Genomic DNA, 27,684 nt, shown 5'->3' on the forward strand with positions numbered 1-27,684 from the left:
GGCTGGGGGTGGAGGCAGCAAGGGGGCGTTGGTTGCTGGGGCAGAGAGGGGAGCGGAGCTGGGGAGGAATGTTTACCAGACACCCAGACAGCCTGGAGGGACAGCGCCCAGCCCAGAGCCAGCTGGAGGCTCACAGCCTCTGAATTAGGGGTGCTGCCACCAGCAGCCCCTACCCCCTCTCTGCCACCTCCCCTCCAGGGCCCCTTTAAGACGGGGCTGGTCCTCAACTCTCCCGGTTAACCCTTCCACGTCCAGGTGGCCCCTTAGGCTCCAGGCCTGGCCGGTGGGCGGAGGCAGGAGTGGAGTGGGGGAGAGGCAGGGGCGGGGTGAGAGTTGTGAAGCCCCGAGCTGGGCCCGGGCAGCAGAGCACTAGGGAGCGGGAAGCGGGGAGCAGAGCCTTGAGAGTGAGCCTCCCCCCCACCCCGCAGTGCCCGGCGGGCAGTGCCAATTCCCGGAGCCCAGAGCTGGGGGGAGGGCCGGGCTGTCCCGGCCCTGCCCCCTCCCGCCTCGGGCTGCCCAGCAACTTCGGCAGAAAGTTTGGCATCGGCTGCGGTGCCGAGGATGGGCAGGGACGTGCTGGCCTGGTGCTTGGTGCTGAGCTGCTGGGGGTGTGCAGCCCCCTGGGGTGAGTGATGGGGGGGGCTGGGGTGAGTGGGCGGAGGGAGGGATGGCAGGTGTGGGGGCGCCTCCGGAGCTCCCTCCGGGGACAAGGGAGAAGAAGCCGGACACTGAGGGAATCAACAGGGGGCCAGGAAAGGAAGGATGTGCCAAGAGGCACCAGGAGGAGAGGGACGGACAGATGGACAGACAGGACAGGACAGGGTGGGCACCAACTTCAGTTCAACCGGCGCAGAGCAGGCGGGATTCTCAGACCAGAATCTTCTAGAAAGAATCCCTCAGATCCAGAGGAGGCCCCTCACGGGAGCCCACGGAGGAAAGCTGGTCTCTACCTGCCCCCCCCACACACACACACTCTCGTGCCTGCCCCCCACTGCCTGTCCCTGTCTGGACCCAGCCCGGCTGCTTCCAGCTTCCGCCTCTGCGGATCTCCCCGCTTTCTCTCTGTCCTGCCGTCTATGTCTCTGTCTCTCCCTGTCTCTGTGTCCCTCCCTGCATCTCTGTCTCTCTCTGTCTCTCTGTCTCTGTCTCTGTCTCTCTCTCTCTCTCTCTCTCTCTGTCTCTCTCTCTCTCTCTCTCTCTCTCTCTCTCTCTCTCTCTTGTCGTTTCCCCCCCGCCCTCACTGTTCCTTTCTCTGTCTCTGGGTGGGTCTCTGCGTCCCAGGCATTCTCTGGCTTCTCTTCCCAGCTGACTCTGTTCTCCCACCCCGCTGCGCCCCAGTTTCTTCCCCGCCATCCCCCAGTCTGCTGGATAAAGTCCCTGGAGACCCCCGGGGAGGCCCAGAGAGCAGGGGCAGTGCAGGGCGTGGGAGGCGGCCAGGTCCCGGCCTGTTTCCCAACCAACGGCTGGAAGGACGGAGAGAAGGAGGGAAGGACAGATGAAGGGATGGAGAAACGGAGGATGGAGGGAGGGAGGGAAGGAAGGACAGATAGAGGGACAGAGGTATGGATGGAGGGCGGGATGAAGGGATGGAGGAGGGGGGATGAAGGATGAGCAGATGGAGGGACAGAAGGATGGATGGATGGATGGATGGATGGATGGATGGATGGATGGATGGATAGATGGACTGACGGAGGGACAAACGGGCGGATGGATGAAGAGACAGAGGTATGGACAGGTGGAAGGACAGATGTAGGGACGGAAGGATGGAGTGAGGGAGGGAGGGACAGATATGTGGAAGGATGGGCAGGCAGAGGCACAGACAGATGAAGGCTGGAGTCTCCCGGCCCCAGTCCCCCAGGGAGACTCTGGGCCTTTCCATAGCCGCCCACACTGACTGAGGCCACAGTTGTGGGTGCCGGCGGGTAGGGCTGAGGGATTGGGGAGGGGGGCTCAGAGCTAACGGCTCCTTCTCCCTGCAGGCGCACAGGCTGGAGGAAACCCCTTTGTGAGGAGTCCCGGGAATGTCACAGGGGCCCGGGGCCTCATGGGCTCCCTTCGGTGCGAACTCCAGGTGCAGGAGGAGCCCCCAGAGGTGATGTGGCTTCGGGACGGGCAGGTCCTGGAGCTGGCGGACAGCACCCAGACGCAGGTGCCCCTGGGCGAGGACGGGCAGGACGACTGGAAGGTGGTCAGCCAGCTCCGGTGCGAGCCCCCCTGCTCCGGCCTAATCCTGTTAGGCGCCCCCCACACACACACCTCATGGATAGTTTCCGGGTCAGAGCCTTCCTGGCTGGGAAGCTGGGCTGGGAGCACAGTGGCCACTCTGGGCACCTATGATGCCCCTGGGTTGCCCTTTTCTCTCCTTATCCGTAAGGTCAGGTTCATTGCAACACCCCCAGGTTCTCACTAACTAGTCTCCCTGCGGCTGACCCCCAGTTCCAATAACCCACCGAAACTGTGTCCCTCTCTGGCCCCCCAGAATCTCCTCGTTGCAGATCTCAGATGCAGGCTGGTACCGGTGCGCTGTGGTCCTGGGTGGGAAGACGTTTGTGTCCCAGCCTGGCTACGTGGGACTGGAGGGTGAGCCTGGGACCGGGGGATTGGGAGCGTCCCCCCCAAGACAGTTTAGGAATGTCAGAAGTGGCAGGGGTCAGGAGTGAGGGGCTGCTAAATGACTAGGAAGGGGTGGGACAGGGATTCATGTGCTAGAGAAGCTGAGCGTCTTGGGGGCCGGAGGTCTGTCTGTTGGTTGCCCCAAGGCAGGCGTGCTTGGGAGAGAACATTCTGGACCTCAGAGGCACCATGTAACCCTCTCTGTCCTGGCCTGGGGCCCCACTGTGGGATGGAGAATCCTGGAGGGTTCCCTGGGGGGACCCTGAGTCAACTTCAGGGGGGGCTCAGAAAGGTCCCAGCCACTGTCACTGCCTCCCCATCCCAGGCTTGCCTTACTTCCTGGAGGAGCCGGAGGACAGGGCGGTGGTCGCCAACACCCCCTTCAATCTGAGCTGCGAGGCCCAGGGGCCCCCCGAGCCCGTGGATCTCCGCTGGTTCCAGGACGCCACAGTCCTCCTGCCCCCTGCGCCTGGGTCCGGCCCCCAGTACACGCTGCACCTTCCCGGTGAGTCCTGCAGGATGGACAGATGGAAGCAGACAAGGGCTAGATAAACGGACGGACGGTTCAGTCTGGTATCAAGGGCTCGGCAGGACAGCAGTGGGCAGCCAGGGAAGCTTTTGTGCTTGTCTGTCACCCTGTCCTTGTACCTTTGTTCCCAGGCTTCGGTTCCTCTCTGTTCCTTGTTTGGGGGACAGGAACACGCAGCAGTGCTTATTTCTCCCTCTGGGTTCAGGGATTGCTCCTTGTGAGGCTCAGGGTACCAGATGTGGTGCCAGACAGAGATCAAATCAGGGTCAGCCATGTACCAGGCCAGGGCCTTCACCCTGTCCTCTGCCTAGCCCCTCCCTCCGAGTCTTTGTCCTGCGTCTCTCTGTGTGTCTGTCCCTGTCCCTCTGTCCCTCTCGCTCCTTCCATTCAGCAGCATCTCTGAAAGGGATTCTTTGTGCTCGGTTTCCTGTGAGCTGTTCCATGGCTCAAGCGTGAGTGGGCCTCATGCCCTTTGTCTGCCCTTGACCTCACAGGACTCGCGTGCCCTTCCACCTCCCCCCACACCAGACCCGCCTTGACTCTGCCCCCCAGGGGGTGCCACTCCAGGTGGGGCTGATGGGACCGAGAAATGGGGGGAGGCAGAAGGCAAAAAAGAAGGGCAGCAACTTCTAAAGAGAGAACAGAGCACAGTCCCAACAGGTGGGGGGTGGGGTGGAGGAACAGGACAACAGCCACCCCCTTAGGATGAGAATCCCCTTGGGAACAGATAAGGTAGGAGCCAGCCTGGGGACCCGTCCTAGTCTAAAGGCAGAGCTGAGGAAGGAGAGAAAGAGGAACTGACAGGGAGACAGAGGAAGGAGGCTGGTCCCCGACCTGCTGTGTCCATCTGCTGGGTCAGGGAGGGGACTCTGGACAGAGGGTGCAGTGGGGGGAAGGGAGGGACCCACATTCCCAGCATTCCGGGGCCCCTGAGTGTGCAGGGAAGTGGTGGTGAGCAGCCCCCAGAGGTGGGATGACTCAGGCCAGAAGCCGAGTGTCTGACTCAGCTCCAGGACCCTGGATTCAGAGCTAGGGAGGGTGAAGGGAAAGTCCCCCACCCCCCACCCCACCAATCTGGGCAGGACAAAGGGGGCACCCAGGGGTGAAAGGATCTAGTGTGATGCCCACCACAGGGTGCTCCTGTGGGCATGGTGTGTGTGGGGGGGTGTCCCTTGTGCCTCTGGAGCTGTGTGCGGGTGGTGTGGTGGGAAACGGTAGGACCCTCTTTGTTCCAGGTTGCCTGTTGTTTGTTTTCACTTGGGGAGTTTTGGTTGTTAGATTTACTCCTTCCTGTCTTGGAGCTCAGAGATTACTCCTGGCAGGCTCAGAGGCCATACGGGATGTTAGGGATCAAACCGGGGTTGGCCACGTGCAAGGCTAGCACCCTACCCGCTGTACTATTGCTCTGGCCTCCAGACTGTCTGATTGAGGACCAGTGTGTGTGGTTGTCATACGTGTGTGTCATCTCAGGGATCTGTCCAACTGGTGTATATGGCATGTATGTTGTTGTGCATTGGGTCTTTTGGTTTCTTTTTTTTTGGGGGGTGAGGGGTGAGGGGGTGAGGTCTCATCCAGTGGTGCTCAGGGCTTATTCCTGGCTCTGTAACTCAGGGATTACTCCTGACAAGACTCGGGGTACCATATGGGATTCTGAGGCTCAAATTCAGATCAGCCTCATGCCAGGCAAAACCCCTCCCTGCTGCACTACCTCTCCGGTCCCTGGGTCATTTTTTTGGTCATTTTGGGGTCAGGCTCAGGAATATTCAGGGGTCACTCCTGGCTCTGCACTCAGGAATTATTCTTGGCTGTGTTCAGGGGACCATATGGGACAGATTTAACCCTGGTAGGGCACATGCAGGCAGGTGCCCTAACTGTTGCACTTTCACTCCAGCTCATGGGTCTTTATTTTTATATCCTTGTATAGCTGGAGCTGGGGATGAACTCAGGGCCCCAAGTGTGTGTTTGTGTGTGTGTGTGTGTGTGCCCGCACGCTATTGTTATGTGTGTATGTGTGGAGGGAATGGCAGTATGACAGTGTGAGGTGCAGCTGGGGGGAGTCATGGCTACTTGACAAAGAGAAGCAGCGTTTCTGGTCAGAAATGTGTCTTAATGGGGGCTCTGATCCCTGGTAAAGCCAGATTGTGCCCAAGGGGACAGACCATTTTGTTTGTTCGAGCCCCTCGAGTAACCTGGGTTGGCATCATGGGAATCACATGTGAATGGTGACCCTCACATGAACTCCTGTATCTGTATATATGTGTATGTGGGTGGGGGGATCTGTATCCCCCCTCAGTATGGGGGGCCTGCATTTCCCTGGGGACGTTGGCGCCCACTGCTTCTTTGCACCGGAACTTGAGGTGTGTGCCGTTCTGCGGGAGGTGGGGGTGTGCATCTGGCACCATGTCCCAGGGGCTCATGGCCAGCAGTGAGGGGGAGTGAGGCAACCTGTGTCCAGCTGGGCTGGAGCGGAAGAGGCTAGGTCAAGTGAGCGGCCAAAGAGCCCGCCTCAGCCTTCTCTGCTGCTGTCTGTGGGTCCAGCCTTGCCTGCAGGCGTGCTGGTCACTCAGGATGTGAGGCTTGCGATGCAGGGGGTGGCAGTGCCTGCCCACTAGAGCAGCTGGCATTGGCACGTTTGAATGTGTCAAGTGTGTATGTGCCAATGTGTGTTTGTATATGCGTACATATGTGAGTTTGTGAACATGTGTGTGAACATGTGTGACTGTGTGTGCGTGTTCGTGAGAGTGTGCGTGCATGTGTGTGCATGTTCATGAGAGTGTGTGTATGTGTGTGTGTGTGTGTGTGTGTGTGAGTGCAAGTGCATGCGAGGGCGCCTGATGGCTTTTCCTGCCACCTGTCAGCCCTTGGTGTGTGGATGTGGGTGTCCCTGCGGATTCAGGGCGCCGTCTGGACAGCGGGTGCTCGCTCAGGGCAGGCCTTTTTGGGTTTGTGCCTGTCAGCCCCCCCTCCCTCCCATCCCGCCCCCGCGGTGATGGGGGGAGGGGGAAGAGGCCATGTCCAGGAATTTGGCTGTTTGTGCTTCTGTGTGAGTCAGGGCGGCGCCTCTCTCCCTCGTCCTGCTCAGTCCCTGGAAAAAGGAAAAGGGGGGAGGGCGCCGCAGGCGGGAGGCCCAGGAACATCTGGAAAGCACATCTGGCCTGAGCGCGCTCCAGCCTCGTGGGGGAGCGCCCGCGGGAGAGAAGGGGGGTCCCACGCTTTGCCCTCCCTCAAGGTGCTCGCCTCCAGAGGGCCCCGGGTGGGGTGGGTCGTCCCTCGGGGGAGGGGACGGCGGTGACTCACGCGGGGGCGGGAATGCTGCGGTTGGAGCCAGTGGAGCAAGCGGACCGGCTCCAAAGTCCGCGCTCCTCATGGGTAACCCCGGGGTCCCGCGCCACCCTCCAGGCTCCTCCTGGGTGAACCCGGCTCCCCGCGCCCCCCACGCTCCTCCTACGCGCCCCCCATGGCTCTTCCCCGAGACCCTGGCTCCTCGCGCCTCCCCTGGCTCCTCCTCCGCGCCCCCCACGGCTCCCCGCGCCCCCCAGGCAGAGCTGGAGCCGCCAGCGCCTGTCCTGGGCCGCCCGCGGGGGCTGCGCGGGCAACCTGACCTTGGCAGGGCACTGCGTGCGGGGCCTGGCAGCAGCGCGGCCCTGCCTACCCTCTTCCTGCCGGCCCTACCCCTCAGTCCACTCCCTCGGCCTCCCCCAAAAGGAAACTCGGTGCTGGCGGGGAAGCGGGAACCAGCAGCGTCCCCAGACAAACGCCGAAGTGCATCAACATGAAAGGCGGCCGGCGCTGCAGGCCAGCCCGCATGGGTCCGCGTGTGCCCCGCCGGGTGTGTCTGTCTCACGCGCTTGTCTCTACCTTTGTGCGTGAGTCAGTGCGTCTGCCACCCCGGGAGGGGGGAGTGCCCGGAAGGGGTGAAGCCCAGTGGGGAGGGGGGAGTGCCGGGAAGGGGTGAAGCCCAGCCCAGACCTTCCAAAGCACTCATTCAGCTCACAGAAGCCAGCAAGAGAGCTCAGTAATCAGATGTCACTTATTTTGTTCTGTTTTGGGGCCACACCCAGTGATGCTCAGGGGTTACTCGTGGCTCTGCCCTCAGGAATCACTCTGTGGCTTGGAGTCTCTATGGGATGCTGGGGATAGAACCCAGGTTGGCAGCATGCAAGGCAAGCGCCCTCCCCATTATACCATCATTCTGGTCCAATAGCCCCCTTTTTTTTTAATTGAATCACCAGGAGATACAGTTACAAGGTTGTTCATGATTGGGTTTCAGTCATACAATGTTCCAACACCCATCCCTTCACCAGTGTACATTTTCTACCACCAATGTCCCCAGTTTCCCTCCTGCCCCCCTTCCCACTTTTCTTCTCTATCTCACTCCCTCTCCCTCTCACTCAATCACTCTCACTCTCCATCACTCTCACTTTCCATCACTTTCGCTCTCGCCCTCCCTTTTTGGGCATTATGGTATGCAATACAGATATTGGAAGGTTATCATGTATATCCCTTAACCTACTTTCAACTCTCAGTTGTCCTCCTCCTCCTCCCTCTCCTCCTCCTCCTCCTCCTCCTTCTTCTTCTTCATCCTGGGGCACATCAGGTTGTACTCAGGGACTGTTCTTCCATGCTCAGTGCCCCGGCAAGCATATGGGACCAGGGATTAACACTGGTCCCCCTTCATGAGTTTATACTGCCCATACTCCCCTTGTGGAGCTGCCCTGCCGGCCCTCACACAATCCAGTTTCTGCTCACGTAGACACCCCGAAGTTTGCGCCCACTTGTGCCTAGGGCAGATGACACACTATGTACCCTGATCCTCGAGAGCCAAGGTCAGAGACCAAAGCAAGCGGAAAGCTGGCCCCGGTCACCCATGCCGCTCGCCTGTCAGTGACCTTGACAGCGGGACGCCTGGAAACTGTGTAACGGGTGATGGCCTGAGGGGCAGATGTCCTGGGACAGAATGACCAGAGCCCATGTGGAGGCGGTGGAGGTGGCGGGTGTCCAACACCAGGGAGATGCTTCCAGCGGAGGCAACAGAGGACAAAGTGGCTCCCCTAGGAATGGGGAGCTGAAGGCTTGCGTTCCAGAAAACCCAAGATGCAGGAGGCCAGGGTGCTGGAGTGGGGGTTGGGAGGGCAACCAGCAAAGCGAGGCAGCCAGCAGGGGATAGGCTGGGAGGGGCCATGCTGACAATGGAGCAAACTCTGCATGAAATTCAACCCCAACCTCCTGGGCTTGATTCTTAGTGGAGTCTGTGAGTTTACTGGTGGTGCAATTCTGCAAATGTTCTGGGCGGCTTCTTTCCTTTGTGTTTTGTTTCGGGGACACACCTGGCAGTGCTCAGGTCTGACTCCTGGCTCTGCACTCACTCCTAGTGGTGCTCTGGGGACCGTACAGGGTGCCTGGAATAGAACCCAGGCTGGCTGCGTGCAAGGCAAGTGCCCTCCCCGCTGTACTATTGCTCTAGTCCCTGGGTGTGTTTCTGTGTATGTCCAGGTAGTTTGTGGGGGTGAGGGGTACTTTTATATAGGAGTATGTGTCTGTTTCTGTTTTTCCAAGCGTGTGTTCGTGTCTCTTCTGTGTATGTAAGTGTGTTTGTATATCTGTTTATGTGTGTGTCAGGGTGTTGCACTGTGGTCTGCCTTCCCAGCGCCTTTGCCCTCCCATCATATGGCCCTTGCTGCTCATCAGGCAATTCCAGCTCAGGGCCCCTGACCCCCTCTGACCCCTTCTCGTGAATCCCCAGGTCTGAACAAGACGTCTTCATTCTCCTGCGAAGCCCATAATGCCAAGGGTGTCACCACATCGCGCACAGCCACCATCACAGGTGACAGGAAAGGGGCGTGGAGAACAGGCGTGGGGGGGGGGTCAGAGGGTGTAGGTGAAGGGTCAAGGGCAGAGCTAGGGCAGCGGCCCCAGGGTCACCGCCGTCTCCTGTTCACAGTGCTTCCCCAGCGGCCACACGACCTCCACGTGGTTTCCAGCCAGCCCACCGAGCTGGAGGTGGCTTGGACCCCAGGCCTGAGCGGCATCTACCCTCTCACCCACTGCACCCTGCAGGTAAGACCCCAGGTTCTGCTCCCCTCAACTTTAGCTGGCCTTCTGTCCATAGCTACCAGTTTTTCCTCCTGTCTCTAGACTTCCGGCCCTGGTGCTTTGAGATGCCAAAGAATCAAGCCTGGGTTCAAATTCCAGATACTTGGGCAGGTGGAAGAAAGACTCTGGGTCTCAGTGAGAGAATTGTAATGGGCAACCCAATTTTTTTCTTTTTGCTTTTTTGGGTCACACACAGCAGTGCACAGGGGTTACTCCTGGCTCTGCACTCAGGAGTCACTCCTGGCAGTGCTGTGGAACCATATGGGATGCTGGAAATCGAACCTGGATCTGCCGCGTGCAAGGCAAACGCCCTTCCACTGTGCTATTGCTCCAGCCCCTCAGTGAGAGAATTGTAAAATGGACACATGGAGGGTTCAATGAGAGGACACAGATGATGGACTATGACTCTCCCCCATTCCCTCCCGCCCTCCATCCCTCCCTTCCTTCCTTCTCTCTGGCTCTTTCTTCTTTTTTTTTTTCCTTTTTGGGTCACACCCAGCAATGCTCAGGGGTTACTCCTGGCTCTGCACTCAGGAATTACTTCTGGTGGTGCTTGGGGGACCATATGGGATGCCGGGGATCAAATCTGGGTCAGCCACGTGCAAGGCAAATGCCCTCCCCGCTGTACTATTGCTTCAGCCCCTCTAGCTCTTTCTTTTTCTCTTCCGTTCTCCCTTTTTTCTCTTCCTTTTTCTCCCTTCCTTCCTCTTTTTTTATTCTTTCTCTTTTCTTCTTCTCTCTCTTTTCTCTCTTACTTGCTTTTTATTTTTTATATTTTTGGCTTTTTGGGTCACACCCAGCGATGCTCAGGAGTTCCTCCTGGCTCTGCACTCAGGAATCACTTCTGGTGGTGCTCAGAGGACCATATGGGATGCCAGAGATCAAACCCAGGTCTGCCACATACAAGGCAAACACCCTCCCACTGACTATTGCTCTGGCTCCACCTGCTCTTCTTTTTTTGGGTGTCTTTTGGGGGCACACCTGGTGGTGCTTGGGGCTTACTCATGGCTCTGCATTAAGGAATCACTCCTGGCAGGACTCAGAGGAAATATATGGAAAGCCAGGATCGAACTTGGGTCAACTCGGTCAAAGCACCCTACCTTCTATACTCTCTCTCCAGCTCCTTGCTCTTTTTATTTCTCTTTTTCTCACTTTCTTCCCTCCTTCTTTCCCTACTTTCTTTTTTTTTTTTTTTTTTTTTTTCTTTTTGGGTCACACCTGGCGATGCACAGGGGTTACTCCTGGCTCTGCACTCAGGAATTACCCCTGGCAGTGCTCAGGGGACCATATGGGATGCTGGGATTCGAACCCGGGTTGGCCGCGTGCAAGGCAAACGCCCTACCCGCTGTGCTATCACTCCAGCCCCATCTACTTTCTTTTTTTTAACCTATATTTTCTTCTTTTTGGGTCACAGGCATCACTCCTGGCTCTGCACTCAGGAATTACCCCTGGTGGTGCTCAGGGGACCATATGGGATGCTGGGAATCTAACCCAGGTCAGCCACGTGCAAAGCAAATGCCCTACACCCTGTGCTATGGCTCCATCGCCTTTTTCTACCTATATTATTTTTTTAAGCTTTGGGGATCATACCCAGCAATGCTCAGGGATTACCCTGGCTCTGCACTCAGAATTACTCCTGGTGGTGCTCAGGGGACCATATGAGATGCCAGGGAACAAACCTGGATCTGCCTTGTGCAAGGCAACACCCTACCCAGTCTACTATTGCTCCAACCCCACCTTCCTTCCTTCCTTCCTTCCTTCCTTCCTTCCTTCCTGCCTGCCTGCCTGCCTTCTTTTCTTTCCTTCTCTCTTTCTCTCTCTCTTTTGATTTTATGGGATGTGAGGATCAAACCCAGGTTGGCCCTATGCAAGACAAGTGCCCTACATGTTGTTCTATCACTCCGGTCAGTCCCCTAAAAATTTTTTGGAATCTGGCTCTGCATGGCCCCAATACTGCCCTGCTCCAGCCTGACTGACCAACTGTTGCCAGCAGTGGTCCCCAGGATCCTGAATGCTGCTTGAGAAACCCCCTCCAAAAATAATTTTTTTAACCATGACTGACTTCTGGGGATAACAACTCTGTTCTGAACAGTGTTGTATTAGAGCTTAATCCATGTCCCCCCATGTTTGTGAAGTGGGAGGGGGTCCAGATTTGCACCCATTTTCCAGATGAGGAAATGAAGACTGAGGGTGGTTAAGTCACTTGCCTGAGAGGATTTGAACCTACCAAACCCAGACGATGTTCAATAGCCGTCACTGCCTACGGGACAGATGAGAGCAGTATGTCTCCAGTACTCACACAGGGCTGCGCCTGGCATCCCGCGCAACACAGCTAAGCCCTGGCAGCAGGGTGGGGAGGCAGGGAGGCTTGGAGCATGGGGCGTCTACCATTCCCCACAGTGAAAACCTGCCCAACAGCCTCCATCCCAGGATGGGAGACGCAGGTCAGACTTCAACTGTACCCCCTAACCCACAAATGCTCAGTGTCCCCAAGAAAACAGAAGTGCGTCTTCTTCCTCCTCTGGATCTCACTTCCTGCTGTGCCTGGCGCTGGAAGGATGAGAGCTGTTCTAGACAAAGGAGAAGTGGACAGTGGGCACGGGGAGCTGGCAGCCTGACTGTCCGGTGTCCCCTGGACCCAGCTGAGGTTCCCCTTCCTGCGTGTCAGTACAGGTCAGAGAATAGTCATGGACACAGCCCCACCAGCCTGCTCTCTACTCACTGCCCGTCCTGTCCACAGGCTTTTACTGGTGTGGGGGCTCTGTGAGTTTACACAAGCTCCTGAACCTCTCTGGGCCTCTGTTTCCTTGTGTGCAACGTGGAAATGACAAAAGAAATCGAGGGTCCAGAGTGATAGAACAGCAGGGAAAGTATTTGCCTCAAGTGTAGTCAGCCCAGATTTTAGCCCCAGGATCCCATAGGGTCCCCCCCCAAGCACTGCCAGGTGTGACCCCTGAGCAGAGAGCCAGGAGTAAGCCCTGAGCACCACCAGGTGTGGCTCCACACAAAGAAAGAAAGAAAGAAAGAAAGAAAGAAAGAAAGAAAGAAAGAAAGAAAGAAAGAAAGAAAGAAAGAAAGAAAGAAAGAAAGAAAGAAAGAAAGAAAGAAAGAAAGAAAGAGAAAGAGAGAAAGATGGAGAGAGAGAGAGAGAGTGCTGGGTGCAGAATTGGCACTGAAAAATGGGAGCTCTACATGGACCCACACACTGGCCTGCATGCATTGCACCCTGAAACCTGGCCTCCTGTCTGATGAGTACTGGCAGATGCCTTTTTCCAGAGACAGAAACCTAGGCTCAGAGAAGTTAAAACACTTACTCTCAGTCACACAGCGAATCATAGCCAAGGCAGTACTTGGACCAGGGCGTCTGGCTTCAGAGTCCACACACTTCAGCGGGGAGCACGTGACCCTCTGTGGCAGCACATTGGGGCATCCCAGTTGCAACCCAGGGTGAAGAGAGCACCCCTGAGTTGTGGGGCTGTGGTTCCCAGGGGCAGGACAGGACCTATATGCTCCCAGCTGTGTCAGAAGCCCTGAACGTGCCATTCCTGGAGACCAGGTGCTGTGCCAGCCTGTGCCAGCCTGTGCCTCCAGGCACTGGTGTGCAGAGTTGGGCACGTGTTGCCAGGCAATCTGCAAACACACACAAAATACAAAGGGCAAACTCCCCTCAGGCACCCAGGCAGGCATTAGCTGGGTTAAGAATCTGCCCTGTCCGGCCCACCAAGTGGGGAGCCACCCATGGGGTCCCATTTCACAGATAAGGAAACTGAGGCACGAGGGTAGGGAATGGGGTAGGAGACACTGCCTTTACAGCTGGAGTCATCCAGCCTAGCAGTTCCTCTGTACCACAGCAACCGCCTCTGCACAGGTATGAGCTCTCGTTCCTACAACAGTTTCTTGGGCAGCTCGCTAGAAATACGGCAAAGGTTTTGGAGACTGGCTGGGGTGCAAGTCTTTGGGGGACACACCTGGCAGTGCTCAGGACTTACTCCTGGCTCTGCACTCAGGAATCACTCCTGGCAGTGATTGAGGGACCCTAGGGGATGCCAGGGATAGAACCCACGTCAGCTGCCTGCAAGGCAAGGGCCCGGCCAGCTGTGCTATTGCTCTAGCCCCGAGGTCCCAGTTTTATAAGTGACAAACTTGTGACCTCAGGCCAGTGATTACATCATCCAAGCCTCAGTTGTCTTCATCTGTATAATGGGGATAATCATAACAGTTGAACTCGTTTAGACTTATAAAGGACTTTTCTTTCCCCCTAGGGCTGTAAGCCTTCCATGAGGTGTCCCATGAGGTCTGCAGGGGCCAACCCCTGCACCTCCCTGCGGTGGCTGGGTGGTTCAGTGCAAGGATTCAAGGATATGGTGCTGCTCGGGCTCTGCCAGAGATTACCCAGTTCCTCCCCTCTCCCTCAGTGGTGCTCAGGGGCGGCCATGCTCAGGGGCCCCTGTTGTTCTGGGGACTAACAGGGGTCAGGCCTGTGCAAGGCAGGTACCTTAACCCCTGATCTAGCTCTCCAGCCCAAAAAAGGTTTTATTTTTTTATTATTATTGGGCCACACCCGGCGGTGCTCAGGGATAAGTCCTAATGATGCTCGCCTGGAACCTAACCAGGGTTAGCGGCAAGCAAGGCAAGCGCCTTAACCCTTTAACCTCTATCTCTTGGGCCCACGCTCTGTTTGGGGGCCACATCTGGCTGTGCTCAGGGGTCACTCCTAGAAGGCTCAGGAGACCCGATGGGGCCCCAGGAATCGAGCCCAGGCTGGCCACAGGCAGTGCAAGTGCCTTCCCTGATGTCCTGTCTCTCTGGCTTTTCTTTTCTTTTTCAAAGACGATAAATAGCGGGGCCGGAGCGATAGCACATCGAGTAGGGCGTTTGCCTTGCATGCAGCCGACCCGGGTTCGATCCCCGGCATCCCATATGGTCCCCCAAGCACTGCCAGGAGCAATTCCTGAGTGCAAAGCCAGGAGTAACCCCTGAGCATCGCTGGGTGTGACCCAAAAAGCAAAAAAAAAAAAAAAGATGATAAATAGCATTCTTAATATCCATCACCTTCACTCATGAAACCATCATCCAAAACAAGATGTTGCAACACACATGCAATCACCCAATCACATAAGTCACACACAGTCACACGCAACCACACACACAATCACACACAGAAACACAAGCACACACACGCAGGGCTGCGTGATCGCGTGGGGACAAGTGGCAAGTCCTGACACCCTCTGCTCCCTCCCCAGGCTGTGCTCTCGGATGATGGGGTGGGCGTCTGGCTGGGAGAGCCGGACCCCCCTGAGGAGCCCCTGAGCCTGGAAGCGTCGGTGCCCCCTCACCGCATGCGGCTGGGGAGCCTGCGCCCGCACACCCCCTACCACCTGCGGGTGGCCTGCAGCAGCGCCCAGGGCCTCTCCCCCTGGACACACTGGCTGCCTGTGGTCACGCCCCAGGGAGGTAAGATACGGCTGGAAGGTGGGGTGGGCATCCCCTCCACTGCATGTCGCCTACACCAGTGCCACCTCCGGGGTCTCCTCTCCCCTGTGCACCCTGTGTGACTCGCCCACCCTTGGCATGGCAGTTTCACCCCCAACCTCCTGCCTCAGCTTCTGCCTCAGGGCTGGCACGAAATGCCCACGTGCACACCCTTGGCTCCCCACCCTGGCCTCCCGGGAACAGGGGTAAGGGGCAAGAAGAGGTGGATGTGCCAACTTCCCCTCTTCCCTGTCCTCCAGCGCCCCTGGGCCCCCCTGAGAACGTTAGCGCCAGGCGGAATGGAAGCCAGGTCCTCGTGCTATGGCAGCAGCCCAGGGCGCCCCTGCAGGGCACCCTTTTAGGGTACCGGCTGGCCTATCGAGGCCAGGACACCCCTGAGGTGGGTGCTGCTGGCTGGGGCAGGGGGGCGGGGGAATGGTTAGGGACAGGGCAACATTGCGGGTTGGGAGCATGCAATGTCCCCACCTAGGGCCTGGTGAGCTGGGCTGGGGCCTGGGGAGGGGACAGGGCATGGTCCCTCTTTTCAATCCCTATATGCCAACAGGCTGTTAGATTCATCCAAGTCACATATGGGAAATGTGGCCTGTGGGAAATGTCCCTTTTCCTAGAGGCACAGGACTCCGAGCAAGCAGGTGGGATTGGGGGGGTTCACAGAGGTGGGGGCTTGTAAGCCATACTGCACACAGCCCCGGGAACAGGGAAGGACACTGATGGGTGCCAGCACAGGCGCAACTGACATCATCAGAGGTCCCAGGATGCAGGTGGGAGATGAAAGCATGGGAGGGCGGGTGAGAGCTGGAGACAGGAAGAGGTGTGGGTGAGGGGCTGGAGGAGGAGGGATGCTAAGGCCCAGAGTGAAGGGTGAAGCGTCCAAGCTGGGGGCCCCGGCTGATGCTGCCTCTGGACATCCTAGGTGCTCATGGACATAGGGCTAAAGCAGGAGGTGACTCTGGAGCTGCAGGGGGATGGGACTGTGCCCAACCTGACGGTGTGTGTGGCAGCCTACACCGCCGCCGGGGATGGGCCCTGGAGCCTCCCTGTGCCCCTGGAGCCCTGGCAGCCAGGTAACCCCAAAGCCCTGCTTGGCCCCTCCCCTCCCCCTCCCCCCACGCTCTCCTGGAAGCCCTGTTCCAGGCAGTGCCCTTGCTCCAGCCCCCCACCCCCACCCCACCTCCCACCTTGCACCTGCTGTGAGCCTCACTCTTGCTCCCTGGGTGACGCCAGCCTGGCCCTCTCTGAGCATGTGCCCTGCTGTCCTTTCTCCTCACAGGCCAAGAACAGTCCATCCACCAGCTGGGTAAGGGCTCACTCACCGCCACTCCTCCCTCGCCTCCCTCAGCACCCAGCAAGCATCCTCACAGGCAAACCCTTTGTATAATGCCCTCAGGCTTCTCACACCCTTCACACTAATCCCCCATCTGTAGGTTTGTGGGGGTATTTGTTGGAATGCTTGATGGGCATTAGCACATCACAGGTAGCAAATGAATGATAGATGGTTGAATAGGATAGATGGATGGGTGGATAGATGGATCATTGGATGGGTGAATGGATGGATGGGTGGATAGATGGGTGGGTAAAGAGATGGAAGAATAGCTGGGTGGGTTAATGGATGGATGGATGAATGAATGGGTGAAGAAATGGATAAATGGGTTGATGGATGGATGGATGGATGGATGGATGGATGGATGGATGGATGGATGGATGGATGGATGGTGCGTATAAACATAGATGGAAGGATAGGTGGGTGGATCAGTCAGATAATGGATGGAGAGATGGGTGGATATCTCAGTGGATAGATAGGTGGAGGGATGGGTTGGTGGATGGCTCAATGAAGAAATAGGTGAACAGATGGGTGGGTAAGTGGAGGAATTGGTGGATGGTTGGATGGATGAGTGGTAGATGGGGAATGGATAAGTGGATGAATGGTGGATGGACAGTGGTGAAGGTGGATGAAAAAATAGTGGGTAGGTAGGGGGATGGATAAGCGAATTATCCATCCCCCTGTCAAATATTTACCAGAGCTTGTCATCCTCTGATACGCCTCATGCCCTCCTAGCACTGAACACTGTTGCACGTTCTTTTGCCTCCCTTGCACATTCTACACAGTCCAGACACCTCAATATTTAGATGCACATGTCTCGTCAAATATGTCTGCCTCTTGGGTCCCAGGGAACTGGATGCAGAACCTTGGGCATTAACTATCCCCCATAACTCCCTAGCAGTGAGTGAACCCCCAGCCCCTGCCTTCTCGTGGCCCTGGTGGTATGTACTGCTGGGAGCAGTTGTGGCCGCTGCATGTGTTCTTATTCTGGCCCTGTTCCTCATGCACCGGCGGAAGAAGGAGACGCGCTATGGGTGAGCTGGGATTCCATGGGCGGTTAGGCCGGGAGACTGGGAGGAGGCTGGTGCAGGAGGAATCAGAATGAGGGCAAGAGTGTGGGAGAAAATAAAGAGCAGAACTGCTAGGACCCATTTGGCAAACAGAAGAGGAGAAGCTGGGCATGGGGCCAAGATGGCACTTTCACTGCTGTGGGAAGGAGGGTACCACATGGCTCTGCCTTACTCTCACCTCATCTCCATTCCCACAGAGAGGTGTTTGAACCAACCGTGGAAAGGGGCGAGCTGGTGGTCAGGTACCGCGTCCGAAAGTCCTACAGTCGTCGGACCACTGAAGCCACCTGTAAGTGAATCCCAGTAGAGATTTGTGCCTGCTGGAATCAAAAGTTTCTCAAGGCTGGGGAGGACTCGATTGTTAGTACTGTATACCCTAAGTACAGCAGAAAGGTGGGACCACCTGAAACTTTTGACCAGTAGGGTCTTAGACACAGTAAATCTTAGAAATATCAAACCTCAGAGCCGTGGGCTTGGAGAACTATGTAATCATAATAATGGCATCATATGCTTGATGATGAACATGATGACAATAAAAATGATGCTGAGGCTGAGATGATATTGACTAGCCATGCTGATGCTGAGATGATATTGACTAGCCATGCTGATGCTGAGATGATATTAACTAGCCATGCTGATGCTGAGATGATATTGACAATGATGCTGATACTGAGATGATATTGACCAGTGATGCTGACGCTGAGATGATATTGACCAGTGATGCTGATACTGAGATGATATTGACAATGATGCTGATGCTGAGATAATATTGACTGGAGTGATGATGAGCTAGTATTGAGCTTTGATTATGAAACAAAATTGACTGACGATGATGAGATGCTGTTGAGTTGAGGCTGAGATTGCATGACTGAGGAGGATGATGAGGTGATATTGACTAATGATTTTGATGAGATAGTGTTGAGATTTGCTGGTGATAAGGTTAATGATGATGAGACTGCCAGGAGCTGCCCTAGAATTTCAAACATAGTGGAAGCTATTCTCAGTGCTCTACATTGATCACTTAATTTAATCCTCATCACAGTCCCAAGAGTTGGGTGACTTTGTAGTTCCCCCTACTGTTCAACCACAAATAAGATACTGTGGTCCAGAGCATTTTTTTTGCATGTAGCCCACCTGGGTTGAATCCTCAGCACTTCCTATGTTCCCCAAGACCACCAGGAGTGATTTCTAAGTGCAGAGACAGGAGTAAACCCTGAGCACCATCAGGTGTTGTTCCCCCCAAAACAAACAGGGTTTGGAGCTATAGTCCAGCGGGTAGGGCTCTTGCCTTGCACATGACTGACCCAGGTTTGATCCCTGGCATCCCATATGGTCCCCTATACCCACTAGGAGTGATCCTGAGCACAGAGCCAGGCATAATACCTGAGCATCACTGGATATGGTGCCCTCCCACCCCACCCCCCCAAAAAAAAACCCTGAAACAAATAAAAAAGGAAAAGAAAAGGGACAGAGTTTGATTTTCCTGGCACACGGTGAAAAGACCATCAGCACCCTGGGGAGATGTTGGAAGCAGCTGGGGAAAACATTTATTGGACTAAAAGAGGGGAAGCCGCAATTCAACGGGATAATCTGGAGCAGCAGTTGTGCCTCGTGTCCCCGGATGTCCCCAGAGGTCCCTGCGACCTGCGCACTCCTGCGCAGAAGGTCACAGCATTTTTGTAACAAAACCAAGACATTATTTGGCCTCTGCTCTTGTTCTCTCATGGGTGTTCCACAGAGTTTTCCAAAGGTTTCCCTCGCATATGATGTCATTACCCCGATGAAGTGTGTTCCTCAGTTTGAAATATTTATCCGAGGGCCGGAGAGATAGTACAGCAGAGAAGGTGCTCACCAAGCATCTAGCCAACACGTTGGGTTCAATCCCCAGCACTACATATGGCCCCCTAGAGACCCTCCAGGAGTGACCCCTGAGCCCTGCCAGGTGTGGTAGAATCTTACTCCCCTATTGAAATTGTAAAGTAATAAGAATCGTATTATTTACTCACCATTATGTCTGTTACATCAATGACCAGGTCCCACACATTTGGTTGTGGGGCTCACTGGGGGGTCGCAGTTGCTGTGGCACCCAGAATCCCAAAGGCAGACAAGAAGTTGTAGGGCAGAGAGCACTGAGGACTAAAATTCAAGCTTGACAGCTGAAAAATGTGCTAGAGCGCTGAGCACCCTGGGGCCCTTCAAAATCTCTTTTTCTCTGCTGGGAGGCAACACAGGGCGGTGCTCAGGGCTTCCTCACCCTGCACTCATGGATAAGTCCTGGCAGTATTTAGGGGGCTCTCTGCAGTGTTGGGGGTAGAACCAGGGTCTGTTGTGTGCAAGGCGAGCACCTTAAGTCCTGAGCTAACTCTCTAACCTATTCTTCGAAAATCTCTCTCTCTCTTTTTTTTTCTTTTTGGAGTCACACCTGGTGATGGTCAGGGGTTACTCCTGGCACTCAGGAATTACTCCTGGCAGTGCTCGAGGAACTATATGGAATGCCGGGAGTTGAGCCCGGGTCGTCTGTGTGGAAGGCAAACACCCTACCCACTTTACTGTCACTCCGGCCCAAAAATCTTTTTTATAACAGGTTTAAAAGAATTTTAACCCATTGGGGTGCCCATGGAGGAAGGCAAGGCAAACTTGCAAGCTTTAATTCAAGTTGCTGCTCTAGAGGAAGATTCAGAGCGATTCGAGGGGGACCTGGGGCAAGTAGGGGTGTGCTTAGGGCGGGCGAGAGTGTGCTGGGAGTAGGACCTATATTTTTTTCCTGGGGACCACACCCGGTGATGCTTAGGGTTGGGGAGGCTTCTCCTGGAGCTTCTGGTGGTCATTCCTAGCAAATCTCAGGGATCCTGCAGTGCTACAAAATGACCCTGGGCTGGCTGCATGCAAGGCAAAGATCTTTTGTTGTTGTTGTTTTGACTTTTGGGGTCACACTTGGCGATGCTCAGGAGTTACTCCTGGCTCTGCACTCAGGAATTACTCCTGGCAGTGCTCAGAGGATCCTATGGAATGCTGGGAATGGGACCTACGTCAGCCATGTGCAAGGCAAACACCCTCCCTGCTATACTATTGCTCTGACCCCGACAGAAGCCTTTCCATGCTGGGGTTTGGCTTTGAGTTTGAGAGCTACTCTGGACTCCGTGCTCAGGAGTTGCTCCTGCTTGTGGGCTGCATATGTGGATCTGGCTTAGGCTCAGCCCATTGGATTATCTCCCTGGCCCGCTTTCCATGTTTGATAACGGGTCTGGCACCTTAAGTGGCACTTGTCACCACAGTGTTGGCCCTGAACACATCCCCTGCTCCCCTTCAGTGAACAACCTGGGTATCAGCGAGGAGCTGAAGGAGAAGCTGCGGGACGTGATGGTGGATCGGCACAAGGTGGCCCTGGGCAAGACCCTGGGGGAAGGTGAGTGGCGGTCCCAGCTTGCACCCCTTACCCCACCCCCTAGAGCTACCCTGCCCCACCCACCCTCCCTGCAAGCCTGATATAGGCGTCCTCCTGAGACCCCCATTCTCTCCGCATCCTCCCAGGAGAGTTTGGAGCTGTGATGGAGGGTCAGCTCAACCAGGACGACTCCATCCTCAAAGTGGCTGTGAAGACAATGAAGAGTGAGTCTGCACACAGGGTGGGGGACCCCAACAACCCTACAAACTCTCCTCCTTACCAAGCCCCCCTCAGAGACAGAGCGCTGGCAACTAATTAGCACACCAGGAACTTTGGCGCTTGCTCCCGGGACATAGGCTATACAGCAGGTGCTCAAGAATGAGTGAATGGATGAGCTTTCCAGGCCTATGATTCAGAAAGAATCATCCTGCTCTTCTCCGGCCCCAGACTGACCACGCTCCCCACCCCACCCCCCAGCCCCCAATGCATGTCCCCTGTGTGAAAAGAACTTGGTCCTGGACTTGCTGGATTGTGTCACCCCAGACTGGCTCCCAACCTCTCTGAGGACACCAAGAATGCAGTCATAGTCCAAGTTCACTGCATATACTGTGAGGCAGCCCCCCACCCCTGCCCTGCTGGGGTGTGAAGGGATACTGCCTCATGCACCTCCCTGCTTCCCCCAGTTGCCATCTGCACCAGGTCTGAGCTGGAGGATTTCCTAAGTGAAGCCGTCTGCATGAAAGAATTCGACCACCCCAATGTCATGAGACTCATTGGTAAGGAGGCAGGGGGTGGGGGGGTGGGCGGTAGAAGGGACAAAGCAGAGGGTGGAGTGTCTGTGGGAGCCTCAGCAAGGAGAGGATTGGCAAGATCCAGATCCCAGGATTAGACCTCCAGGCTCCCCCCAGCCTTCAAAGTCTGCACCCTCCCCACCCCCAGCCCCCAGCTTCTCTCCCTCAGTTTGGAATGTGACCTCTGACCTTTCCAGAAATAGCTAAGGTCCCCCAGGAGGGCCCGGGAACCATCCCTGGGAACCAGACTGGAAATGGCTTTTCTGAATGGTCTTTGCCATCCCCTCCCCACCTACCCCCGTCCCCACTAAAGTGGAAGCCAGAAAGGTGTGGGCACCCCGCCCCCCCGCAAGAGAATGGGGGAGGGGTGGTTTCCAGTGGGATGATTGTGATCTGACTGCTGGGGCGGGGGGCGGGGTGGGGTTTAGGTGTCTGTTTCCAGGGTTCGGAACGGGAAGGCTTCCCGGCGCCCGTGGTCATCCTCCCCTTCATGAAGCACGGAGATCTTCACAGTTTCCTCCTCTACTCTCGCCTCGGGGACCAGCCAGTGGTGAGGGCAATAAAGTGATGGGTCCCCAGGGACGAGCTGAGCCGTTAGCGGGTATGTGGCGCTGCTCAGACCCTGGGAAGACCAGGATGGCCCTGACTTTGCTCTCCCGGAGCTGTCTGCCCAGATGACAAGGCGGGGCAAGATGCATACAAATAAACAAAGCCATTCCCCACAGCCAGAGAGATAGTACAGGGGGTTGGTCTTGCCTGCTGCCCACCCCGGCTCAGTCCCCGAGCACTGCCAGGAGATACCCCCAAGCACAGAGTTGGGAGTGGCTCCAAAATAAGTAAATAAATATCCCAAATTAAGGGGTTGCAACAGTAGTACAGTGGGTCGGGCGTTTGCCTTGCACACAGCTGACCTGTGTTCAATCCTCAGCATCCCATATGATCCTCTGAGCACTGAGTGCAGAGCTGGTGTGACCCAAAGTAGCAAAACAAACAAACAAAAAATCCAAATTGGTAGCTAACCAAGACGATTCAGGGCTCCAGAGGAAGGCCAGTGAACGAGAGGAAGGAATGAGAAGGAGGCAGGTGGGGGGAGGGGGGGCTAATGGGCAGGGCTGCCCTGAGGGTAGCCACAGGCAGGAGTAGGCACGGCCATCTGGGCATGAAGGAGCTGGGCTTGCCTGATGGTCAGAACGGAGGCCCGTGGGGGCATCCTGTGCCACGGCTGGAGCAGCCCATCTGAGCAGGCCAGGAGGGCAGGAGGGACTGGGGGACCTGTGGGAATGGAGTTGGCCTCAGTGCTCTGAGCCGTGGGAAAGCACGAGGTAGAGCTGGGCACACATGAGAAAGGGAGGAGGATGGGACGAGGGATGGAGCTCAGGGACTCGACTCACCCCTATTTCCTGCTGCCTCGCCCCCCCTCCAGTTCCTGCCCACACAGATGCTGGTGAAGTTTATGGCCGACATCGCCAGTGGCATGGAGTATCTGAGCACCAAGAGGTTTATCCACCGGGACCTGGCTGCCAGGAACTGCATGTGAGTTGCAGGGGTCCCCCTTCCCCAGGCTCTCTGCCCCAGATCCTCTTGCCAGATTCCCTACATCTCCCAGGAAATAGGATACAAGTGGGGAGCATTCAACTCACAGAATCCTTGGAGGCAGGTCAGAATTCAGGACAGGGAGAGATAGGCCAGCAAGGGTGTTGGGAGGGCTTCCTGGAGGAGGGGGCACACCTGTGAGTCTTGGCTAACCAGACTGGTGGTTCCATGGGAGGGCCTGAGATTGCAGTGCTGTTTAAGCTTTGAGGTAAAGGAACTCCTGGGAGCCATGTCAGCAGTGCTCAGGGGTCTCCAGGACCACACTCGGGCAATGCTCAGAGATTGTGTAGTGCTGGGACTCAAACCCTAATCATCAGCCAACTTCAAGACATGCACCTTAGGGGCTGGAGCAATAGCACAGTGGGGAGGGCATTTGCCTTGCACGCGGCCGACCCGGATTCGAGTCCCAGCATCCCATATGGTCCCCCGAGTACCTCCAGGAGTAATTTCTGAGTGCACGAACCAGGAGTAGCCCCCGAGCATCACCACGTGCGACCAAAACAGGGGAAAAAAAAGACATGCACCTTAGCTCTTGACTATCTCTCGAGCCTAATCTGGGTGCTGATTATGTGGGTGTGTTTTTGGTTTTGGTTTGGTTTTTGGCATCTGGGTTGGAACCCAGGACAGTGTGTGTGAATGGCTTTTCCAAATCTGAACTTTACAAAACACTGTTCAACAAAATGAAAGAATCAAACACAAGAGGCCGGAGCGATAGCACAGCGGGTAGGCTGTTTGCCTTGTATGCGGTCAACTGGGTTCAATTCCCAGCATCTCACATGGTCCCCCGAACACTGCCAGGAATACTTCTGGAGTGTAAAGCCAAGAGTAACCCCTGAGCATCACCAAGTGTGACCCCAAAAAAAAGCAAAAAAAAAAAAGAATCAAAGACGAAAGGAAAGACATTAGAGTCTGGTAAAAAGTCAAAACTGGGAGTCCCCTCCATAATTACTTGTCTGGGTCTTATTTTATGGCAGGAATAAGAGGGAAGGCTGTTTCCTTGGGGCCCACCAGTCAGGATAGGAGGTCATGACCTGCCTAAGAGTCTAGGCAAACTTCCTGGAGGAGGGGGCCTGAACCATTACCCTCTGCTCTTCCCCACCATCCATTCCTGCAGGCTGAATGAAAACATGTCTGTGTGCGTGGCCGACTTTGGGCTCTCCAAGAAGATCTACAACGGAGACTACTACCGCCAGGGGCGCATTGCCAAGATGCCGGTCAAGTGGATTGCCATCGAAAGTCTGGCCGACAGAGTCTACACCAGCAAAAGCGATGTGGTCTGTCTGCCCTCTGGGTCCTAATGGAGTGGGCAACAGTGGGAGGGGGTGGCCTGCACACCTGCCCCGGGGAGTTCGTCTAAGTGGGTGAGGTGAGACGTGAGGGGAAGTGTTTGTGAACAATGCAGGGGACCAGGACAGGTGAGAGGGTGAGCTGTTGTGTTTGAGTACCGGGCAGGTGGACAGCTGAGTAGTGTGTGTGCACATATGGTGCAGGCTGTGTGGGCCTGGACATGTGCGAGGGTGTGCATGGGTGAGTCTGGGGTCACCTCCATGGATGTGCTGGTGCCATGGATGTCTGCGAGCATTGAGGGTGCCTAGCAGGGCTGTCCCAGGAGCCAGTGTGCCAGAAGGCGGGTAACATCAGGCAGGAGAGACCCACTCATCCTCCCTCCCCCCCTGCATGCCACAGTGGTCCTTCGGGGTGACCATGTGGGAGATTGCCACGCGGGGCCAGACCCCATATCCGGGTGTGGAGAACAGCGAGATCTATGATTACCTGCGCCAGGGGAACCGCCTGAAGCAGCCGCTGGACTGTCTGGATGGACTGTGAGCACTGGCCCCCCCAACCCGCCCAACCCCATGAATCCACTGCCAAATATTACACCCCACCCAGAGTTCCACTGTGTTAAGGACCCTGGGAAAACTTCACCGGATCCCTTAGCTGGTTTTGCTTGTTTTGGCACCACATCTGGCAGTGCTTTTGGTTGACTCCTGGCTCTGGGCTCAGGGATCACTCCTGATTGGCCTTAGGGGCCCATAAAGGGTATTGGGGATCGAACTCAGATCTGCACTGTGCAACGCAAATGCCCTACCTGCTGTCCACTGTTCTCTCTCTCTCTCTCTCTCTCTCTCTCTCTCTCTCTCTCTCTCTCTCTCTCTCTCTCTCTCTCAGAACCTGTGTTTGTTTTATTATTTTTTTTAGTTTTTTTGGGTCACACCCAGTGGTGCTCATGGGTTACTCCTGGTTCTATGCTCAGGAAACACTCCTGGCAGGCCTCAGGGATCGAACCTGAGTCGGCCTCATGCAAGGCAAGCACCTTACCCACTATACTATCATTCTGGCCCCTGAGCCTGTATTTGGAACCAACACAACTTTACGAGCAGCAGAGCTAGGCTCTGCTGCCACACTTTGTTTTGGACACCCAATTGCTCTGACAAAAATCTGTCCTCCACTGAGAAGTTTCCCAAGACCCTTTCCAGCTCCTGTAGGTACCCAGACCCCACTCTCCACCTCATTCTCAGAAACTCCTGCAAATCCCCAATCCCCAGGGATTTCCCTTCCACAGCCACACCTCCCTCCCCGCTGCACTCCCAGAACCCCGAAGCCTTCTAAAGAGTACCTCAAGGACCCCTCTGAGCCCCCGCTAAGCCTCTCACCCCTTCCTTTGCTTGGTCCTAGGTACGCTCTGATGTCTCGGTGCTGGGAGCTGAATCCCCGGGACCGGCCAAGTTTTATGGAGCTGCGGGAAGAGCTGGAGAACACGCTGAAGGCCCTTCCTCCTGCCCAGGAGCCCGATGAGATCCTCTACGTCAACATGGATGAGGGCGGGGGTCCTTCAGAACCTCTCGGAGCTGCTGGCGGCGCTGACCCCCCCACCCAGCCTGAACCCAAGGAGTCTTGCAACTGTTTCACCTCGGCTGAAGTCCATCCTGCTGGACGCTACGTCCTCTGCCCTTCTACGGCCCCTGGTCCCATGCTACCTGCTGACAGGGACTCCCCTCCTATACCCCCAGAACAGGAGGATGGGGTCTGAGATCATTTGGCACGTGGACTCCTCAAGACCCAAGCTTGGCACTGCCACTGGGGTAGGGGGCCTTTCCCCTCCCCCAGCCCCTTTCCAACTCCACCTCTTCCCCCCACCCACCTCTGCAGCTCCTCTTCCTGACTCTGCCACTTTCATCCCAGACACATTCTGCTCCCTTCCACATCTTAGCGCCTGCCTGTATAAGAGAAAGGGTTGGCCTGTGACCAACCTCAGCGTCCTTCCAACTCGGACATTTCAAGGTTCTGGATTCTAAAGTTCGAAGAATCTCCATTCAAAGGTTCTAAGTCTCAAGGAATCTTTGGTTCCTCAGGAACTGCCCAATTTCCAAAGTCTCTTATTCTAAGGTCCTAAGACTCTAGACCCAGAAGTCCTAATTGTCTGGGGTTGGAGCAATAGCACAGCAGGTAGGGTGTTTGCCTTGCACGCGGCCGACACGGGTTCGATTCCCAGCATCCCATATGGTCCCCCGAGCACCGCCAGGAGTAATATTTCTGAGTGTATATGAGTCAGGAATAACCCCTGAGCATCGCTGGGTGTGACCCAAAAAGAAAAAAAAAAAGTCCTAATTGTCTAAGGCTGAGATGCTCTGGCTCAAGATTTTCTGGTTTTAAGATTTTTGATTACCACCCAACCCCACCTCCGTCCTCATGAAATTATATTCCTAGAGTTCTAAGGTTTATAGTTACAGGAGATTTTAGATTATTATTTTTCTAAGGTCTTGAATCCTGGGTGTATAGATGCTACATTTCTAAAAATTGCTACAGTTCTAGGTCTGAATGTTCTAAGGGCTAATGTTCTAAAATTTGATGTCGTATGATTCTTAAGGGTCTAAATCTAGATTATAAGGCTTGGAGAATTTTATCTTTGCAAATTCTAGTGGTGGTCAATTATAGGTTCTTTATGATTAAGATTATATTAAGTATTTATGGTTCTAAAAATTCTTGTTATGGGATTTTGGATCCCAAGGTGTTAAATTCTAGAATCATCAAAAGTCTAAAAGTTTCAAGATGAGGGTTCTAAAGTCTAATATTTTAAGGGGTTACAGCTTAAGACTTAGTCCTCGCACCCTATATTTTAGACTACAAACTGCAAGATTCTAGATAATTAAACTTTGAGATCCTAACGTCGTTTTATTCTGTTACATTCCATGGTACTCTAGGTTCTTTGACTAGTCCAAAAGTCTGAATTTGGGGCTGGAGCGATAGTACAGTGGGTAGGGCATTTGCCTTGCACATAGCTGACCCAGGTTCAATTCCCAGCATCCCATATCGTCCCACCACGAGTAATTCCTGAGTGCATGAGCCAGGAGTAACCCCTAAGCATCGCCGGTTGTGACCCAAAAAGCAAAAAACAAACAAACAAACCCAAAAGTCTGAATTTGAATGACAAGATTTTATAGTTAGCTGTGACTTGCTAGGTGTAAACGTCCTTCTTATTTCTAATGTTGACTCCTTGGGGTTTATGCTCCAGCCTGCCTCACTAGGATTTTAGTTAAGGGCCCCACAAATCCACGTTCCTAAATCAGATACTAGGCACTACAATTTAAAAATTCAAATGCTAGATTTTAAAGGTTCATGAGTCTAGGATTCCCAGATAAAACCCCTATGGTTCTCACTTTCCAGCATGTGTCTGTTATCTGCCATTTGTTTCCCTGCTCTACTTTCCTTCTCCTCACATGTGGGGGGTGAGCCACCCTCCCCAGCCTGTGCAATGCATTAGGAATCCCTCATTTACCAAGGGGACCAGGCTGTGG

The 27,684-nt window shown here is 55.2% G+C and overlaps 1 protein-coding gene across 2 annotated transcripts; it reads left to right on the plus strand.

The window, feature by feature from the left end:
- The first annotated feature begins 324 nt into the window (after positions 1-324).
- Positions 325-27,054, plus strand: AXL (AXL receptor tyrosine kinase). Of its 2 annotated transcripts, none has more exons than XM_055146176.1 (20): positions 325-625; positions 1,980-2,202; positions 2,480-2,580; positions 2,939-3,118; positions 8,886-8,966; positions 9,084-9,199; positions 14,479-14,689; positions 14,968-15,107; positions 15,642-15,792; positions 15,999-16,025; positions 16,948-17,083; positions 17,317-17,408; positions 20,430-20,525; positions 20,651-20,728; positions 21,188-21,280; positions 21,724-21,845; positions 22,719-22,828; positions 24,003-24,162; positions 24,575-24,711; positions 25,565-27,054. In XM_055146176.1, the coding sequence occupies exons 1-20, from the start codon at positions 562-564 to the stop codon at positions 25,917-25,919; spliced, it is 2,673 nt and encodes an 890-aa protein (XP_055002151.1). In that variant the 5' UTR covers positions 325-561; the 3' UTR covers positions 25,920-27,054. The 2 variants fall into 2 exon arrangements, with proteins under 2 accessions (XP_055002151.1, XP_004620830.2); XM_004620773.2 differs by having other exon boundaries at positions 16,951-17,083.
- The last annotated feature ends 630 nt before the right edge of the window (positions 27,055-27,684 follow it).

The sequence above is a fragment of the Sorex araneus genome, chromosome 8, assembly GCF_027595985.1.
Source record: "Sorex araneus isolate mSorAra2 chromosome 8, mSorAra2.pri, whole genome shotgun sequence".
Classification (NCBI taxonomy): Eukaryota; Metazoa; Chordata; class Mammalia; order Eulipotyphla; family Soricidae; genus Sorex; species Sorex araneus.

What these genes read in the sequence shown, in the direction of transcription:
- AXL (XM_055146176.1), top strand. Translation starts at nt 562, where the DNA reads ATGGGCAGGGACGTGCTGGCCTGGTGCTTGGTGCTGAGCTGCTGGGGG. An exon ending in CAATGTCATGAGACTCATTG is followed by an intron (nt 21,281 to 21,723) that starts GTAAGGAGGCAG and finishes GGTGGGGTTTAG; the next exon opens with GTGTCTGTTTCCAGGGTTCG. An exon ending in CTGGCTGCCAGGAACTGCAT is followed by an intron (nt 22,829 to 24,002) that starts GTGAGTTGCAGG and finishes CCATTCCTGCAG; the next exon opens with GCTGAATGAAAACATGTCTG.